This window comes from Theobroma umbraticum, unplaced genomic scaffold, assembly GCF_002168275.2.
Source record: "Theobroma umbraticum cultivar Fairchild unplaced genomic scaffold, ASM216827v3 scaffold_67.0, whole genome shotgun sequence".
NCBI classification, from domain to species: domain Eukaryota; kingdom Viridiplantae; phylum Streptophyta; class Magnoliopsida; order Malvales; family Malvaceae; genus Theobroma; species Theobroma umbraticum.
The window spans coordinates 4,116,740-4,137,072 of record NW_018397262.1 but is presented as its reverse complement, the minus strand read 5'-3'; the positions used below and the strand labels follow the sequence as shown (position 1 = coordinate 4,137,072).

General features: G+C 34.0%; 1 protein-coding gene and 1 pseudogene across 1 annotated transcript in view; both read right to left on the bottom strand.

Annotated features, from left to right (window-relative positions):
• Positions 1–10,476: 10,476 nt before the first annotated feature.
• LOC110419677 (uncharacterized) lies at positions 10,477–11,401 on the bottom strand (annotated as a pseudogene).
• A 1,937-nt stretch (positions 11,402–13,338) lies between these two features.
• Positions 13,339–20,333, bottom strand: part of LOC110418953 (putative LRR receptor-like serine/threonine-protein kinase At1g53440) — a 10,384-nt gene continuing 3,389 nt past the window's right edge. Inside the window, exons 3-24 of the mRNA XM_021431781.2 lie at positions 20,231–20,302; positions 19,635–19,703; positions 19,455–19,526; positions 19,292–19,363; positions 18,703–18,774; positions 18,550–18,621; positions 18,348–18,419; positions 18,145–18,216; positions 17,972–18,043; positions 17,300–17,371; positions 17,107–17,172; positions 16,941–17,003; positions 16,798–16,836; positions 16,662–16,711; positions 16,181–16,542; positions 15,822–16,017; positions 15,600–15,740; positions 15,331–15,449; positions 14,958–15,168; positions 14,626–14,863; positions 14,099–14,249; positions 13,339–13,994 (exon numbers count right to left, since the gene is read on the bottom strand). Of these exons, the coding sequence (XP_021287456.1) occupies positions 13,590–13,994; positions 14,099–14,249; positions 14,626–14,863; positions 14,958–15,168; positions 15,331–15,449; positions 15,600–15,740; positions 15,822–16,017; positions 16,181–16,542; positions 16,662–16,711; positions 16,798–16,836; positions 16,941–17,003; positions 17,107–17,172; positions 17,300–17,371; positions 17,972–18,043; positions 18,145–18,216; positions 18,348–18,419; positions 18,550–18,621; positions 18,703–18,774; positions 19,292–19,363; positions 19,455–19,526; positions 19,635–19,703; positions 20,231–20,302 (2,758 nt within the window). The 3' untranslated portion in view covers positions 13,339–13,589. The remainder of the gene's footprint in view (positions 13,995–14,098; positions 14,250–14,625; positions 14,864–14,957; positions 15,169–15,330; positions 15,450–15,599; positions 15,741–15,821; positions 16,018–16,180; positions 16,543–16,661; positions 16,712–16,797; positions 16,837–16,940; positions 17,004–17,106; positions 17,173–17,299; positions 17,372–17,971; positions 18,044–18,144; positions 18,217–18,347; positions 18,420–18,549; positions 18,622–18,702; positions 18,775–19,291; positions 19,364–19,454; positions 19,527–19,634; positions 19,704–20,230; positions 20,303–20,333) is intronic.

Genomic DNA, 20,333 nt, shown 5'->3' with positions numbered 1-20,333 from the left:
TACGGTTCCGCACAACAAACAATACTTTATACATATTCAAACACCATATGCACGCTTTATATATAAATATTTATATCTACGGTTTCACACAATAAACCCATATTGGATAGTTGGATTCAAATGCCATGTGTCTTTTTTGTTGAATACAAGGTTGCTCTCTCTGTGATCTCCAAGATTTAATCCTTATACCACAATTTAATGAAATTTAATCTCTACACTTTCATTAAATATGTGATTGAAGACAATCATTAACAGTGTGAATTTATATTGGTAAAATTTGTTTACATGATATTATTTTAGCCACATGAACGTTATTGGCCTGTCTTCACTATGTTCTAAATACTTATGACTTTTTCTTTGTTGATTATAATTATAATAATTTATAACTAAAGCTAAAAACCTGATTAAAAAATATGTAATCAGTCGAAAAATTATTCTAAAATTTAATAGTCGTTCAGAATAAGTCGTCAATTGACCAAAAAGTAAGTTCACGTGTCATGTCTTGTGATAAAATGATTGTCTCGTCATTCAATTTAATAATTGGATATTCACATTATTATCAATTGTTTTTAATCTAATATTTGATAATAGTACAAAGATTAAATTCGTTGAAATTGTGATGAAAAGATTAAATTCTTAAAATTAAGATAATACAAAGATCAATCTTCAGCTTTGATCTACATTTTTTGAGATTTAAAAGAGGTGAAATTGACATCTTTGTAGCCCATTTCTTATATAGACCTTTATAGCACGAGACAAATGTCCTATAGCACTAATACTCTTTCTTTTTTTTTTGCCAAGGTTCTATAGCTATAATATTTTAACTTTTCAATTCCATTTTCTGTGGTCAAATGTGACGTTTTTCTAGCTTAACAAACAGAAACTACTACGACTTGGGGGTGGTTTTTGCCAACCTTTTCCATGTGAGTGTCTTTATACAGGCATCTGATCTTTTTGGTCAAAAGATGTAGAAGTGTCTCCTAGTGCTGCCGTTTGTTCTTTCATGAGGCTTCTTTGTTCTCGAAGTTTTGGATTCTGCTACCGGAAGTGTGTTTTTTGAGCTGGTGCCTGGATGCCCGTTGAGTAGGTGGAACCATTGAAGGCTTGTTTGGATGTCGTCATGCTGCTAATTTGATGTTTGGTTTTCAATTGGTATTTTTTGTGTTTTGGGTCTGCTGTTGCCCTTTGTGATGTCTTTCTAATTAGGATATGTGAAATGGAGTTCTTTGTTGTTAGTACAGAGGATCCATTCTATATGTGAAGTCTAGTCTTTTGTGTTTGTACGACCAAATGCATTTTGTGTAGCTTAATTATGTTGCTATTGTACATGAGCTCCTTAAACACCTTTCTTCATCAAATTGAATTTCATGTATAGAATTATCATATCTCCAAACTTAAGATTTTACTAGTCTTCGAGCAAAAGAAAAGAAAATTAATGAAAAACTTTTCAAGAGATGAAAATTCACCAAGTCATGCTTTCTCAATTTTTTCTTAAAAATTATTCCACAATTTTAACTTAAGGTAAAATACATATAATCTTCAAACACATGCATCAAATCAAATGAAAGCTCACTTTCAAATGGACTTCCTCTGTATGTGTGAATAATCTCTTACAAAGAATATTATGCAATTTGGATTGCTTTATGATAACTCTATTATATAGAGTTATTATTGGCATCTTTGGAACTTGAATTTTACTAAGTCTTCTAGTGTTTTTTTTTTATCCTTAAGTAGTTTCTAGTTTTTTTTTTAGAAATAATTTAACCTATGTGATGCTAAATTCCATTTATGCAAGTTTAGCTTAATTTCTTATCAAAACCCTTCAATTCAACCTCTGATTATTTAATCCCTTAATGTTGAAGGACATGCAAAGACTTGGAGCATGAATGCAAAGGAAGGTGCAAGTGGGCTTAAAAGTAATAAAATATGCTAAAGTGTTTAGGGCATAAATTGAGCTGTAGAAGTCCAATCGAGGTGAATCTTGAACCAATGGAAAGCCAATAGGACGAGCTATAACTTTGATGTTCATCACTTGGCCCAAATAAGAAGGAATCATGGCCAAAAATGAAGTTGAAAGTGAAGACCGTAGTAGCTCTGCACTAGGCAGTTTGAAGGAGAAAAACATGGAAACAGAAACTTCAACGCTGCAGCACCAAGTTTCCAGCGCTGCAACACATTCCAAGTCAGAGAGGTTTTCACTGCAGCAAATTTTCATTTTCATTTTCATAAATTCACTGTAGCGAAATTCCCTTCTCACTGTAGCAAGAACGACAGCAAGAACATGTCAAATAATGAATATTCTTGCATAGGTTTTTAGGTCAAGCTGAAAAAAGAGGGGGTATAAATAAAAAGTCTTGCACTGAGAAAGAGGAGGATTTTGGAGAGACCATTTTGGGCAAAAGAAGGCAAGAACAAAAAAAGAAAAAGAAGAGGAGTCAAGGGCTGGAGGATCCAAAAGCTGCAACAGAACATTTTCTCTTTCTAGATTTGACTCTCTCTCTCTTTAAATTTTTTTGTAGAATAATATTTTTATTTGCTGAAATGTATACTTTCCTTTTGAACATGTTGAGCTAAAGGTTTTAATCTAGGATTATGGTAGATGCTATTGTGTAGTTGGAATACTTTGAATTCTTTCTATACTTGCTTTTATAAGAATATCAATGTTTATTCAAATTTATGCTTATTGTCTTATTTGTTGCTTGATCACTAGCAAGTTGAGTATGAGGTTTTAGATGATGCCTGAGAAAGACAATCTAAAAGGATCTAAATTTGAGTACTGTATGTTCATCTCATATTAAGAAATTAAGTGGGTGATTGTTTAATAGGATAGACATATACCTATTAATCATACATAGTCACTATAGGTCCTAAACTTAGTGAACTTAGATTTGCTTAATGTTCTATAGACATATAGATAGTTAATGAAGCTATGCAATTGTGTGATAACTCGATGGAGTACTATGCATGCTCAGGGAACCTAGACTAACATTGATTCTCATAAAAAAGTAGGTAATGGATTGATCTTGTATCCTTACAAAGCAATAGCTGAAACCATAGTCCCAGGCCTTAATTATATTGTTTTCTCATTACACATTTAACTTGCCATCCTTAGGTTAAAGTAGACTTTTAGAGTAAATTTATTTCAATTTTAACAACTTGTTCCTTTTGTTGCTTGGATAAAACTTAGCTTGTTACAATTTTAATAATTAGTAACAAATAGTAAATCAACTCCTCGAGAGATCGACAACTTTATTTATCATTATATTACTTGTTGCAACCATGTGCAATTGCGTGTAATTTTTGCTTATATTTAGCATTTAAATTTTGAGTACAATCCATATCACACAATCAAAAGATTTATTTATAAAAAATCAACAACAGTTTATGGTAATTCTAAGCATAGATTAGTAATAAAATCCCATAAGTTTGTTTTTCATCGCTCTCTCTACTAATGTAGACTAACATTTGTTCTGGACCAATAGGTCTTTATTAAGCTTGTAATGTAAGGCTATGGTCAAGGTATGATAAAAGATATATTTAGGCTCAATTTCACCCTAAATACATAATCAATCTAAGACATAAATAAAGCTCATAAAAAAAATTTCTTCCTCACAATGCCCCCAAACTTAAAATAAACTTTTTTTTTGTACAACACACTTTATTTCTTTTCTTTTCTCTTTTTTTTTTCTCCCCCAAATTTGTTTATGACAATTATGAACAAGTGGTAGATTTCTAGCACCAATCACTCTTTTTCATCAATGCATCTTTCTCCCTTAATTTAACTCTAAGCTTAAGATACTTTTTAGAAAGATCAAAATACTTTAGGGTGAAAGGTTCAAAATTGGAAATATATAAAAAGGCTTAGGCTAACATAAATTTTTGTTTACAAAGAAACGGAAAGTTAGGCCTAAAAAGGGTTATTAGGGATAAAATTATGTAACAAAGTAAGCTGGAATAGGCTAAAATGGTTCAAAGATAGCATATATCATCTTTTATCCTAAGTGTTACCTGAGGTTTTGCTTCAAGAGAAAATCAAACAAATTCTAGAATTCTTGACTTCATTACACTTTTATTTAGATAAACTTTTCTAAATCATATGGCAATTCTAAGTAAAAAAATATAGTGCTCAAATTATTGAAAGTCACATTATACAATGAAGCTATCACAAGAATATCAACACAAACTTAAATCATACCCATATTCTTCCCAAATGCTAAAATCACAAGATAGTCAAAATATCATCCGAGGATATGAAAAATCATAAACAAAATGTCAAAACATCTCAATTTTGTTTAAGTTAATTTTTTTTTTTAAATATAGAAGCTGAAAATTAAAGCTAACAAAACATGCAAAACAAAAGATAAATTTAGAACAAATAAAATAAAGATAAGAAAATAAAAATAAATAAAGACACACAAATAGAAGTAAATAAATGCGCACAATAAAATCTAAAGACATCCCTCAACTTAAGACCAAACATTGTCCCCAATATTTAAGAAAAAAGAAATAAAAATAAAATAAAGAGAAAAAAATGAAAACTCCCCTATTAGTGAAGCCACAAAAAAGAGAATATCTAAACATCCTCCTCATCGTCATTATCATCAACTTCAGTACTAATGATGGGATCATTTGGCAAGAAAGGGAAACTAGCCATATACATGCCTACATGTTCTATAGAAGCTTTCATCATATGCTCAATAACGCGAGCGCACTTGCGAGTCTCAAGTCTCTCCATTCTCTGCACCATGGACAAAATCTAAAAAAGTGGTGCTGGAGTCCTCACAACTAATGAACTACCTCTAGCAGTCGATGACTCTTATTGCATAAATTTATCCATTATTCCATCATTAATCGGACCCTTAAGATAAAGCAACTCTCCATTCAACACGAACTTTCTTACACTACTCAATGATCAAATAGAGAAACTAGATATCCTTACTAGTTAGAAAATCTAAGTATGGTGAGGTAGATCAATCGACCAATGTGAATTGCGTTACTAGTTAGAAAACAATAAAGCAACAAAGTTTTTCTTAGTAATATCACTCACAAGCTTCACCGGAAGCAAACCTAACAACAATAAAATAGAACCTAAACTTGTACGCACCATGAAGTCGGTTGCTCTTAAAGGAAACAAGTAACCCTTTAAACATCTTCCACTTCCCATTACCCTTAAACAAGTAATTAATCACCTTTTCACAATCCAGCTTCCAAGTAAAATATTCATCATTCACAGTCTCAGGAATATCAAAATAAGCATTAATAGTATCAGCAGTAAAAGGCACAAATTTACCTCAAACAAAAACAGACCCATTATTATGCTTATTCGTATTAGCATAAAATTCTCTAACTATGGGCATCACAACTGCAAAAGACTATTTACAAAATATGGTCCACTACCTAGCAAGAATAATTGCATGAACATCTAGATACCAACTTTCACTAACATGAAATCCCCTTTTAGGCACCGGGGTTTTATAAACTACATCCTTTTTTTTTTAAAGTAAATTTATTAAGCTCACCATCGGTATGTCATTTCAAGTCCGTAGCCTTGTCGACAAAAGACCCTTATAACATAAAAGACAGGTTTAGGTATAGGAAACTTGTATAATTACCATAGGCAACCACTCAACAAGCTTTTGTTTGTTTTAACGATCTCAAATTACACGAAAAAAACAAATAACAACAAAGCCCTAAAACAAAAAGATAGGCATTAAACATCAAAGAAAAGTGCCTACAACATTGGTAGCAAACCAACAAATGAGCAACCCTTCAAACAATGACAAGTAGCCTAAACCAAACTTGGTAGCTAAGTGAACGTACAAGGAAAATTTAATAAAATGACACTTAAAGAGAATGACTCCCTTAAAACATCAGTGTCAACAAAAGAGCCCAGTTGACCTTTCATGCATAACTCCATAAGCAGCACAAGGAAAAAAACCATCATACCACTACTGGTACCAAGATCAACGAAAAAGAAACCCGCACAAGTGAAGAAGCACTCTCATGAAACAAGTTGTAACCACAGAACTAGAAATATCAACAACAAAACCAACCTACATAACAGAGCCTTCCAAAATAAATCACCTAAGAAGTCACCTTGCTCATCTAAGCACAATAGAGACTCAAAATTCCATAACCAGTTGGATGCCTCAAGTAAAAATCAGTCTCCTCCTCGTCATTTGTAGCTCCCTACTATTGTTCCTTTCTTGGCTTTGGCTTTTGCCACTACCTCCCTTACCATGTCTGCCAACAGCATATCTTCATCTTCCTCACAAATGAAACCCAATTTCTTCCCAATGGACAAAGCAACCTCCACATCTTTCATTAGCACTTCATTTCTATTCTTAAAATCCATATCTAATCAAGATTCATTGTCAATTTTCTCATCTTTTCTTCTATTCTTCCCTTTCTTTTTGAATCTATCTTGCTTCATTCCCCTACTCTTCACTAGTTTCTCATCAACCTTGTCATACCATTTCCATCTTATCAACTTTCTTGATCCTTCCAAGCCTATATTACTTTCGTTTTTCTTTTCTCTTTTCCATCATACACTATTTTTTTCTTTGTATTAGACTGCACATCCCACAAGAAGTTTTTGTTTTTTCTTGCCCTAATTTCCCTCTCCCAAATTCTACTCCCTATCCCTTTTGCTTTTTGTCTGCTATTTACTTCTAAGCTTGATAAGTTTCCATTTTGCTTGTCAACCTCTTCTAGTCCAATTTCAACTTTTTTCTTTTGCATAATATCACCATTAAGCCTACAATTTGACAAATAATTTAATAAATTGGTAGAGTTCTCTCCCACCAGCTTGTCATTATCTTCATGATCTATTGGGCTTTCCCTAGCCTTACCCACCCCTTGTCCATTTGCTCCATTAATCTCTTTTGGGCTTCCCATTATTTTTATTTCTTGTAAACCTTCCATTTTCCTACTCCTCCTTTCTCCATCATTCACATCATCTATCTCTTTCATGCTTTTTTTTAAATCATGTCTTTTATTTTTCTCACCATTCCCATTTGTTTTCAATCCCACATCTTTCCCTTGATTTTCTCTTTCTTCCTTTTGCCACCCCCCTTCCATCATCTCTTTGTATCTTGAGCTTTAAACCCCTACCCTCTCTTTCATACTTTTCTCCTTATTTGATATTGTATCTTTCCCACTCCCTTCTATCTTTTTCCGATTTTGTATTTCATCTCGTTAACCATCATCTTCCTCTGCTATACTATTTTTACATTTTTTTCAAAAATTTTCCTATTTCACTTTTCTAGTGTAGCTTTCTCTCCTTACATCTAATCTCTTTTGCCATATTTATCTTAACTTCCTTTTCTCCCTGGATTGAATCAACATTTTCCTGTACTTGCTTAGCTTGAAGCATGTTGTCATGTTTTCTTTCCAGATCCACGTGCCTTTCTCCCTTGTTGTTTTCATGGGTTTTTCTTTTCACACTGTCGAACCACCATGGCCTACCTGAATTTTAAGATGAGTCACTTGAATACTATGCTTTCCCAAATTCTTCTAGTTTCTTTAAATTCAAATATGGTTTTTTGTAGAGCACTGATAGAGATTCACATTACAATCCTCAATCTTTACTAAATTTACCTTAAACACCTTTTCACCCACCTTCAAGTTCATAGTTTTCATCATTCTGGTAGGTCTTGTGGCAATTACTTGCATCACCTTTTTTTGTAAATGACTATGATCTTAATGTCTTTCCATCTATGCATATAATGTCCCCTATTGTATTTACTAGACTTTAGAACTTAAAAACGTTCCACACATGGAATGGAACTCCATGATAGGCCACCTATATTCTTCTTCTTTTTACTTCTAGTTCATCAGATCATTCTTCTATTTCATCTAACCATTCCCTTAACCATACCCAACCCAATCCTTGCATAGCTTCAAATGAAACCTTATCATGGAAAGATATGATAAACTATCTTCCATTCCATCTTCTAAGATCAATACTTGAAAGTCCATCCCTCCTTATATGTTCTACAACCATTTCTAGTTTAGACTGGCTTTTGCATATTCCTAGAACACTCTATCTCAACCACTGCAATTTGTATTTCTCCACTGAGCCTTCACATGCTAACTGTTTACCCCTCACATCCTATTTTTCCATTATTACATTTTCTACTATCTTTTTTCCTTCCTTAACCACCTTAGCATAAGATTTCTTCACTATTTCAGCAGATTCCCCCTTTAGCTCTTCTTTTCATTCCCCTTTGTTTCCTCTATTTGTCCCATCACCTCATTATTTCCATCATTCCCTTTTGTTTGATCATATTTCTTTTTCCAGTATGCATCTCTCGCCTCAAATCTAGCTATATTCATTCCTATCTTATGATCCAACAACCACGATCCATCCATTCTCCAAATTGCATTATTGCCACTGCCATGGATCCAAAGTGTACCAAACCTATTCTCCTACTTGTGTGCTTCTTTTCAATGGTATGAAGACGTCCACTACCTCTCCATACAACTAACATATTGCTATTAACTCTTTCCTCCCAACTTGTCATGGTAAGTTGTTAACAAACACCGTCACTATTTCTCCATTACTTGCTCTTATTATTTGTGAATTGAAATCTTCATCCCAAATCCCCTAACCGCCATATCTTTTGGCCTGATATGACATATCAAGCCTTGTTGTTGGATTAACCTAATGAATCTATTTTACTAGCTCTAGCTATCTTAGGTGCCATATTCAATAAATGAAACTCCACACAATAAATCAAAAATCAAACTCTAGATAAATACCCCAACAATTGGTCACTAGGCACAATCAACTCAAGCAGTAAAAATCCCATAATCCAGAATAGCACAATGCATAATATCTCAAAAATGAGTAGTGTAGGAAAGTTAACTTACTTGAATATAGAAGATCAATTGTTGAATGATTGAAGGTAAAGGGTGGTTTGAATGATGATTTGAGTAAGAGTTTGTAGAGAGAAAAAAGAGAAAAAAAAATTTAAACAAATAGTGAGTGGGTGGCTAATCAAGAAGATAAGGGGAGAAAGATAATTCCTGAGGAAGTTAAGTTGTTAGACTCCAGGTTGAGAATCTGTAAATTTTCAGATTGCCAAGAGTGTCAGGAATGTATTCTGAAAAGGAATTACTTGGCAAGTCAAGAATAGTAAGCTGAGAGGCTTTGGAACTGGAATTTAGGATTGATCCACTAAGTTGATTTGCCCCAAGATATAATTGTTCCAGGTTTGGAAGCCAAAGACCTATGCTGGCTGGAAGATGGCCAGAGAGCTTATTTGAATTCAAAGAAATGACCCACAGAGTTGAACTATTAAATTTTGTGGGAGGAATAGGACCAGCAATATTGTTATCTCCCAAACTTAAGATTTCTTGATTCTTTAGGTTACCTATCTGATGTGGCATTGTACCTGCTATGAAGTTTATCAAAGACTCATTTTATTTCTTCCACATATCCACAAATAAATAAGAGAAGGGGGGGAAATAAAATTTTTTGCATAGACCTCTTTCAAATATATATTAAAGGATTTCAATCAATTTAAACTTGAAATTTTTTGTTTGAAAGTTGGAAACCTAAATTCAAATTAAACTATGTTAATGATGACATATATTGGATATTTCAAAAAAAAAAAGAAATTAAAGTCTGCTTTTTATCTTATTTGATAAAATTAAGATCTTTATTTTTTTTAAAAAAAAAAGATGATTTAGGGTCCTTATGTGACCTCAGATGGTGACATGACAAATTGATGTACTTTAAATTAAAAATGTAATATTTATAAATGATTGTGAATTAATGAAAAAAAAACATATATTATCATAATGGCCATGGGAATTAATGAAAAATGATCTATCTATGCCAAGAAATAAACAAAGAGTTACTAATTATGAAAAATAATTTGGAAGTAAATTAGTTCTTCTAATCTCCTCTTACCTAGCCAATAAGGCTATATCTAATTAGTGGCAAAGAGAAGACCTTGAAACCTTAAGATGTCAAGTTCAAGTTTCACCTTATGTGAATTTAGTCCAATTTTATATTGGACTTGTCTAATTTTATGCTCTTTTGTTAATTAGCTTCTCTGTTTAACTTATTTCATTGATTTCTTATATGAGATGTAATAATTTATTGTAATTGCAATCATAAATTCAGCTTGTATTTGCAGCTTCAAAAGAAAAATAAAAACCCTTTATACCTGTGAAGTTGTTGGAGGGCCAATCAACCATCCAAAGAAGAGTTAGATTTCCTATTTGTTCTGGAATTTCACCTGCAACATAAAATTCACATCCTCAAATTCCAAATTCGTCCCCCTGGCATGAATTATTTCAATAAACTAAAGCACGTTCTTCCTTTTTGTAGCACCAATAACACAACACCATCTTAATTATTCATCAACTTTTTTCCTTTCCGAAAAGCAACTCTTTTGATTTCATTTTTGCAAAGTACTTTACCAAAAAAATATTTAAATAAAAAGGATAAAATTTCAACAATGGTTAGTATACCTTACCTTCAAAGTGGTTGACACCAAGATTCAAAGTCTGAAGCATACTCGAATTCCCAATTTCTGCCAGTAAACTCCCCTCCAATTGGTTAAATGACAAGGATAAACGTTTTAACTCTTTGCACTTGAATAAACTGGTTGGAACTCTACCAGAAAGCAGGTTATAACTCAAGTAAAGCTCTTCTAATTTCGGAAGATGATCAAACATATCCTTCCGAATATGACCAGTGAGATTATCAAAGTTGAAATTGATGACTTGCAGCGAAAGCAAGTTGCATGGAACGGATGGTATTGAACCAGAGAGCTGATTACTGCTGAGATCAATTTTTTGCAATGAAGAGTTATTGAAGATGGAGGGGGGTATTGAACCTGAAATCTGATTTTTAAACAAGCTCAAGATTTTTAGCTTTGACAAATAGCATAAAGAAAATAGGACAACACCCTTGAAGCTGTTACGGTATAGAAACAAGCTCTGAAGTTCAGTTAAGGAAGTACCAAACCATGATGGGATTTCCCCAGTGAAACTGTTGTTACCGAAATGTATATATTTCAGTCGATGCAAATTGGATAGTTGGATGGGTAATGTGCCATGGAAACTATTATTTTACATGAAAAGCGAAGAAAGGAATGATAAATTTCCCAAGTGGGGTGCCTAAGAGTCCCAAGCCAGAAAGATCCAAAGCTGTGACTCTATGGTGCTTGAATCCGCAACTGACACCAAACCAATTGCAAACAGAGGTAGAAGAAGACCAATTGGTTGCCAAGAGATTTATATGGTCATGAGTAACATGTTCTTTCAATGCAAGAAGAGCTGATAGGTCTGTAGCAATGCTGGTTAATTTCATAGACAAAGTATCCATAAAAAAATGGAACATAATCCCAACAAGCACAGCCAGGATGAGGCAAGTGTTTACCATTAGATTTTGTGGGCTGAGTCACAAAAAATTAAGGAACAACTGAGATGGATAATCCATTCTTTTTATACATATTTTTATGGGTTGAAAAGAGGTGAAATTGACATCATTCTACGGCAGTCATTTTCTTGTACAATGGCATGTGACAGAAGGCTATAGCAAACATTCTGACTTTTTAACTGCTGTTGTACGGTCAAGTGACTTCTTTTTCTAGCCTGACAAGCCGCAACTCCACAACTTGGAATATTATACTATACATGGCAAGTGCAGGATCTTCAATATGGATTTGGGTAGGACCCGTGGAAGAACAAAGCACAAAGTTGTGAGCAATTGGCAGTCAATTCGCAATATGAACTAATCTCTGCAACTGCCAGATGTAGCTGCGTCTAAGCAATAATGATGTTTCTATTGACAATAACAAACCCAGAAATTTCTTAGAACAAGCAATGATAATTTTCACAACTTCCCTTCAATTTACGGCAGAGAGAATTAATAAAGATTGGAATTCGTCTTTTTTCAGTTTTTCAGGATAAACTTTGTCATGATTGCTTTCCTAAAAAATTTAAGATGAAAAACATCTCAGATTTGTCTCAAAATCAATTGATATTAAGTAGAGAAAACCAAAATTACTATGAAAATGAAGACTAGAATGACAAAAAAAATTGGGAGAACAGTCGATTAGTAGAATTTGAACATTAATTAAGATCGAAAAGAGTTGACTCTAATTGTATGACTTATGACAAAATAGGATTTCTTAATGCAAAATTGCATCGATCCTAATTATACAGCAAATTTGTCCCGCGCGTTTGAACCAATACAAAGGAAATCACAAAGCAGATCCCAACAGCAATACTTTCTAAACGATTTCTACCTATACATATATAGAATTTTCATTTCTACTAGTCTTTCATTGGCCGAGTTATATATAGAACTATGTTAAACCTTGAAATTTTCTGCAAATTGATCACCTACACTTCATTGAATAACAGTTAGGAACCTCTTTCAGGAAGTTGATGATCAAGCTCCAATAGCCAGTTGCAAACTCTTGCATTGAACTATAACAATGATTTCTTATTTTCTAACTTGAATATTGGAGTACATTTAAAGCTATACTGCAATACTGATTTCTTTTTCCTTTTTTTTTTTTTTTGAAATTGCAATACTGATAAGTCTGATAAATATCACTGTTCTTTTTAAGGGGGAAAATCTTCGGTCACTAACTTTTCATGATCGATTTTCTGGCATTTTTTTAATATTCCTTCAAAACCATGTGCGGCTGCCTAACTTTCCATGATTTTGATTTTCCTTTTTGGGTATGGGACCAGGCCGCTAGGCTTTGTTCTGCAATCTCGAGTCCCTGTGTTTGAGCATATATATCAACATTGCACAAACAATGAGGAGAAAGAGGGAATTGAGGAGCAGGCCATGATTGTCAAAGCCATATATAAATATTAATTAATCACCCAAATGGCCAAAAGTTGAATTCACTTTACACCCAATAATAGATTATATTAGTCAAGAAGAAATGATGCAATCTGACAACAGCCTGAAAAAAGAATCACTTAAACAAGGAATATTTTACAGAGCCAAATCCAGTACTGTCTATAGAGCATAACCAACACACATGCATAAACCATAAACCACCCTGTTTTCCTTTTGTCGTCTTAACAGGAATTTCCTGCATTTTCATCATGCATTTCCTGCATAATATACACCCCTACTATCCCTCTAGTCACAATTTTGGTTTTAGCCATGGATATGATCAATTTCATGGCTAAAACTGCTACAGCCTGAGTCAACTACCCACCAGGATGATGCCAAGAACTATTGCTGGCAAATGGTGAACTTGGATTCTTCCTTACTATAGCTAATACTCAAATGTCTTTGATTGTAAATTAATCAACCTGAACTGTAGTGCCAATTCTAAGTATATAGCTCCATTCAAACAAATAGTGAACATGTGTTCTCTGCCACTACAACAAAAAGTCGGGGACAAGCAGCTTTACAATAATGTAGTAAATCCAATACAATCTGCACTCACTCAATTAACTCTTCTTTACACATGAAATATGAACATCTTCATCTGCACATTATATCAAAACATTTTTCTTCACATCTTTCCTTTACAAAGAATCTTCCTAGAAGTCAAAAGTGAAAGAATTTTAAAGCATCGACTCATTCAATATTGTTCTCAAGGATTCTTAAGAAGCATACTTGATGATGAATGTTCTCGAGTCTCATCTGGGAGAGATATTGAAGAATCAATCCATGGTCCATCCATAGATGTGCTTCTTGGGGCCTGACTGTCATGAGAAAATATTGAGACATTCGTTTGGCTGTCGTGTGATAGCATCTCAAAGGCTTTAAACCGAGCATCCTGGTCTGCATCCTTGCGCTTGATTGTTGGAGCTTTGACAGCAATCTTGCCTTCCATCATACTCACTACAGAAGACATGGAGGGCCTTAGAGTGGGAGATGGATTGGTGCACAAAAGAGCCAAGTTAAGCATCCTTAATGCCTCTTCTTTTGAGTAGTTTGAACCAAGACTTGGATCAACTAGCTCTAAAAGGTTTCCTTGCTCTTGCTGGACATAGGCCTGCAATCATATGTCCCCACATGATCAGAAAAACAAAGAAACAGCATAAAGTCAAAACCAAAGTTTACACAGTAGAAAAGCAAGAGCTGATAAATATAGCTCACCCAATCAAGGAGGTAAACAAACTCCTCCTTAGGCCTGTAATTTGTGTTACTCTTCCCACTGACAATCTCCAAAAGAACAACACCAAAGCTATAAACATCTGCTTTGTCAGTCAAGTAACCCCTCATTGCATATTCAGGGGCCATGTAACCTCTGGATAAGAAAAAAATACAAAAAATGTCAAGTATAGCACTAGAGAAAATGAAGTTAAGATAGCAGTGTCTGCATGATATTTGACGTATTACAGATTTACATAATGCTAGTCACCATACTGCTTAGGCATCTGCTAATTCCCTATTATCTTTTTACTAAAATCTGCTATAGAGTAACTGGACTAAAAATCAACAGCAATGTCTTTTTGGGTCAAACAGCAATGTCTTGATAAGAACAGACATCTTTTTCACCATATTTATCCAAATTTAAGGAAAACTTTAAGCCCTTATTTCAATATTTTAATTTAATTTATCATTATAGAAAAATACTAAATTAAAGCAAAAAGATGCACGAAGGGAGACAGAGGGAGACTCACATTGTTCCAGCTATCCTGGTGCTGATATGGGTGTTCTCTTCCTCATCAAGCTTGGCTAATCCAAAGTCAGAGATCTTAGCATTAAGATCCCTATCAAGCAGCACATTTGTTGCCTTAATATCTCTGTGAACAATTTTCAGTCTTGACTCCTCATGAAGATAAGCTAAACCTCTTGCTATTCCCAAGCATATTTTCCTTCTGGTTGACCAGTCCAATTTAAGACGCTGTTCGTCACGACCTGAAAAGAAATGACAAGGAAAAAAAGAAGAGACTTTTTAAGTCATAATTATCTTTCTTGAAATATTAGTACAAGATGTTAGTGAAGGATTTACCAAAAAGTGCACGAGCAAGGCTGTTGTTTTCCAAGTACTCGTATATTAGCAACAACTGATTTCCCTCAATACAACAGCCATAAAGCTTCACAAGGTTTGGGTGTTGCAATGCAGAAATCATCCCTATCTCGTTCACAAATTCACGATTTCCTTGCTTAGATTTAGAGGATAGCTGCTTAACTGCAATTACCGTACCATCTGACTGTACACCCTACAAACAAGTAGAGTGAAATTTCAGAAAGTAGTTCAACAAATAATCCCTTCTCCTTTTTAGCGCTAAGATTGGATGTATCATAAACCAGACACTTTTATCTTATTCGGAATACTATAACCAGGGGTTCCAATCTTAGAATAAAATGATGACAATTATTACCTTGTAAACTGGCCCAAATCCTCCTTCACCAATCTTATTTGCAGCATCAAAATTATTGGTAGCAGATTTAATTTGTCTTAAACTGAAGTATCCAGTTTGAAGATCTAGCCCATGAAGTTCTGTAACGTGAGCAGATCAAAAGATTTAGCCGGTCATAAAGAACATCAGAAACAATACCAGTTTCTACTCTTCTTTTTTGGTGCTAGGAAAGTAAAAGGCAAAGGCTTAAGTAATTATTATGAACATATTTCTTGCATAAATGGTCTTACCGTTGCTTTCAGCATTTTTGCCACCCAAGTAACCTTTCAGTCGGAGGATGATCAATAGCAAGATGACAATTGCGCATGAACCAATCACAATACCAGCAATGGCTCCAGCTGATAACCCGTTCCCCGCGTCAACATTAAAGTCTAAAAGACAAGATAGGAGTTAATGAATGACCAGTTAAGAAATTAACAATGAGGAAGTTCTTCAATTTAACATGGACTTACTGGGAGTTACTGTAATAGCAGATATAAGTGGTCCATAGACCCCTCTGTCAGGAATGGCAGTGGTTCCTTTCCCCCTCCAGTATAAGTGAATCTCCAGAGTACTTCCATTTACATCAACATTGAATTCCCTGGTGATGCCCCTCCGCACACCACCAGCTTCCTGCATAATATTGAAATTCTCCAAAACTACATTCCCCTGCAGAAAATTAAAACTAGAGTTTCAGAAGCTAAATTTATATGTTGAACACATTTTGAACAGAAAAGAAACACTCAGAAATTTTCAAATTACATTTACAGTTATATCCATAAACTTACAACACAAAACTAAAGGTCCATGAATATAGCTACTGTATACTTACTTGAATTGATACGTCAAACATGCGCCTTCCAAGACTCTCAAATGTCTCATTAGCAGAATACATTATCTCAGCAAAGTGAAGTTGCACTTTATAATTGCCTTGTCTCAAACACAAGCCATAGTACTTCAGTGATTGAGGTGAAAGCCGTGCAGTTTTATAGTAGTCTGGACCAGTCACAGCAGATGAAGTTCTTGCAATGTAAGCGGCGTCTTCTTTGCCCAAGAAAACCCCTGTACTACTATAGGCCCACTTATTTGCTGGAGAAAAATAGTTTGATGGACCAAATCTGCTTAGGTCCTCTTCATAGTCATCTCCATCAACACTCATCGTCTCTCCTCCACAATTAATAAACAAGGAATGGTCTGCAAACAAATAAGCAATGTCTATTAGAGAAATTTCTCATGAGAAGGACAAGAAGATTGAGCAAATAACAAGTACATATAATTCCCAAAAGCATAATAAGATATGTGATTATACTTACGGCTGGGATCTCTGGGACAAGGAAGGTCCTTCCTTAAGCACCAAGAGATTCTGCCAATTAAGAATGTAACTTCAGTTACCAATTATTTTCTAAGATCAATTGCAACGATGAAAAGAAAGATAGAAACAAAACTTACGAGTTGCTATCTGAGGATGAGAAACTGGACACTAAGTTCCTGTTAAGTAATAAAATAATAATTTTAGAGAATATACTGGATGGGATACATTAGTAATAGAAACAAAAGGATATTGAAGAGTCACGAAACATCAAGAGGCTTACACATTTGCCTGTTGGCAACTCATTTGAGATGACTCTGTTGTGAAATTGTTGTAAGACAAATCTCTGCGATGAATATTTCCAAACAATTAGTTTGAACTAGCAGTCACTACAAGCAATTAATATTCTTAACATAAAAAGAAATATTTAGAGCTGGAGATGGACTGACATGCTGTTGTCGCTTTGTAATATCCAATTTGGCACTGCTCCACTCAATGAGTTGTTAGTCAGAAACCTAAATCATAAAGTTTCACATCTCAGTTTTAATTTATGCAAGATGCAATAAGTAAAGATGAAAAGAAATTGCTTACTAGAAAGGTAAGCATTTCCATTTAATAATGCTTAGATTTTTATCGACTTACAAGAAGTTTAACCTCGTCAAACTCTGCCATGTTGATGGAATTTGACCAGTTAGGCGGTTGAAGCTCAGGTCCCTATAGCAGAAGTCATGTAAGCATAAATTAGGAGAAAATTTTCCTCATTTGAATCTATCTACCAGGGTACAGTTTCTAACAAAATTGGATTACCATATATATTAGTGGGCAAATGTAAAACATTTGACAATATCCTAAGGGTAATTATTTTATATCTTAAGTGTAAATCAACTATCAGGATGAAGAGACAGCTTATTGGACTTTCATGGTAACTAAGAAATATTTGGCATAGGCAAACAAGTCAAACCTTGAGCAAAGAAATCAGCCTTTCCTTGAAAATATGAGCATCTATATATCAAGCTATCAACTAGCAGTGAGAAACAAAATACTAGTAATTGAGACTTTGGTAATCTGAAATGCAAATTCCAAGTCTCAATTCATATTTCATCAAACCATCCAAAAGGTTGTCACTGCAGATAATTGTAATGATTTTTTCATAGGTTTTGTTTCTAGAGACAAATCCAAAATAATGAAACAGAATTGGGATAAATGGTGCGAAACACTTCTGCTGTTATATTCAATTTGATTTTCACTCTTATCTTCAATGAAAAATTAAATCAAGAATCTTCAAAAGAACTCAAAACAATCATGCAAACTTACAATGTTTTCAATGATGCCATGTCCCCTATATAGGCAGGGATTGAACCAGTAAGCAAGCAATTTCGCAGTACCCTGAGTCACGAAATTAAAACAAATCCTCTGATGAGACAAACGTTAAAAACAATGAATCACAAGGAAAAACTTCTTACAGCAACTAATGGTCATCAACTCACACTTCGTCCAAATTTGTCATTCCCTCCAAATTAGGGAATGCTGAACTTGAACCTTTCAAATCAGATATCCTCCTGAAAATGATGAGATATTAGAATATTAACACATGCTTGATAGCTTCATCTTCTTGCATCTCCCAATTAGTGTCATGGATATTGTTGCCACACAGAATAGAGCACTAACGATTTGAGGAAAGAATACTCACAAATCAGTTAAGTTTTTTAACTCAGATATAGTAGAAGGAATTGGTCCTTCCATTGATGTGCCTTGCATATCCCTGCAAGAGATTAAAATCTTCATAAGTAACAACAAAAAAGGTAAAAGGAGGGAAAAAGACAGAATACAATTTTAAATACTTCATCTATTAAAATGATAAAGTAGGTAATAAAATATGATTTGATACTCACAATCTTGTAAGTTTGGTCCAATTCCCAATGAAATCAGGTATCTTCCCTGACAAACTACTTCCATCTATCCGGCTGCAAGACGCATTTCAGAAGGTCAGGATTTTGCAAAACAGTACGATGAATTTCCAGATATCCACATCAGATAATGCTTACAAATCAGTTAAGTTCTTCAACTTGCCAAATGATTCAGGAATTGTGCCCGTAAAATTGTTTGCTGAAAGAAGACTGCAGGAGTACAAAAAGTCAGTTATAACTCAAATAGGAAAAAACATACATCGGGAATTCACTCAATAAATGCCATTGAACTCGAGCAAGAGAAAATTTCAAAATAAAATAAAAATTTGCATGTTGTCTGGAACAATGGGTGGCACATTCAGGCAGTTTTCATCAGTAACTAAGCTCATATTCATAAAAACCATAATTTGTGAAAAATCAAATAAATCCATCTTGAAGACAGTTGCTAGACCTGTATCCTATTTTGTTTTACTTTGATACATCACTCTTTGCATAAGGTGTCCAGAAAACAGAAAATCCCAAAGTAACCAATTTTTGAAATCCAGGAAACATAAATTAAACTAGACCATCAAAACTTTGGCTAAATGAATTGTATAAAAGTGTAAATTGAGCATCAGATCCAACTATATGATTAGCATCAGTTCCATATGGTTCTTTACTCGGTGCCATTTCATCTCATTGTTAATAGTAATCATATAACATTTTTAAGGCTGAGAAAAGAACTTACAGTCTACTCAAACGGCCCAAATTTCCTAGGTTGGATGGAAGAGACCCCCCAAGCAGATTATCTTCCAAAACCCTGAAAACACAATTTAATTTGGAATCGATATATTATATTGCACAACAAATTCTTTGTTCAATTAGATGAAGATCTATGCATCATGACTTACAGTCCTTCAAGTGTAGAAATATCACCAATTTCCTGAGGAATTGAACCACTAAGACGGTTCCCCAAAAGCGACCTGAAGCAGTTAGAAAAGGTAAACCAGTTATATACCTTCATTGATGGCTAAATAATCCAATGGCAACTAGCAAAGCACCTGACAGATAAAATCAAAATAATAACTTACACATTGGCGAGAGGTAGCCTAGACAAACTCGATGGAATCGATCCATTAAGATAGTTGCGAGTGAGATCGCTGTTCAACAATGGAAGCTTTGCTAAGTACTTTTCGAATCTCAGATAAGCATTAGATAAACAGTTGATATTCAACAGATCATTACCTTCTACCAAATGATTGGACAGACTTTTGCAATGTTAAGTGCAGAAAATTTTAAAAGGAAAAAAAAGGGAAGAAAGCTAATAAGTGGAAAGTGTCTCTGAAGTATTTTTCTTTGTCAGTATAATGTGATTCCTGTGCCTGTTAACTAAAACTAGAATAGAGAGCGTATGAACTTGATATTTTTCACAGCAATTTGAAGTTTAAACAAATTGTGAGCGTGGTCTCTCAGACAAATCATAATCACTAAAAGGATTGTTTATTGTTTACTACAAAGAAAATAAAGCAGTTTCAAATCCTATCAATTCGTCCAAGCTCATTTAGAGACAACCTATTAACAAATGATCTCCATATTCTAGTATATTTGTAAAGTGGATTGAATGAATTAATCAACCCATGAGGTAAACTGAATTCCTAATGTTGAAAAATAAATACATATAACTTACATCATTTCCAGATGAGTAAGATTTCCAAATTCTGGTGGTATAACTCCAGTCATATTGTGACCCTTTATCAAACTGTTACAGCAAAAGCAAAAAAAAAAAAAAA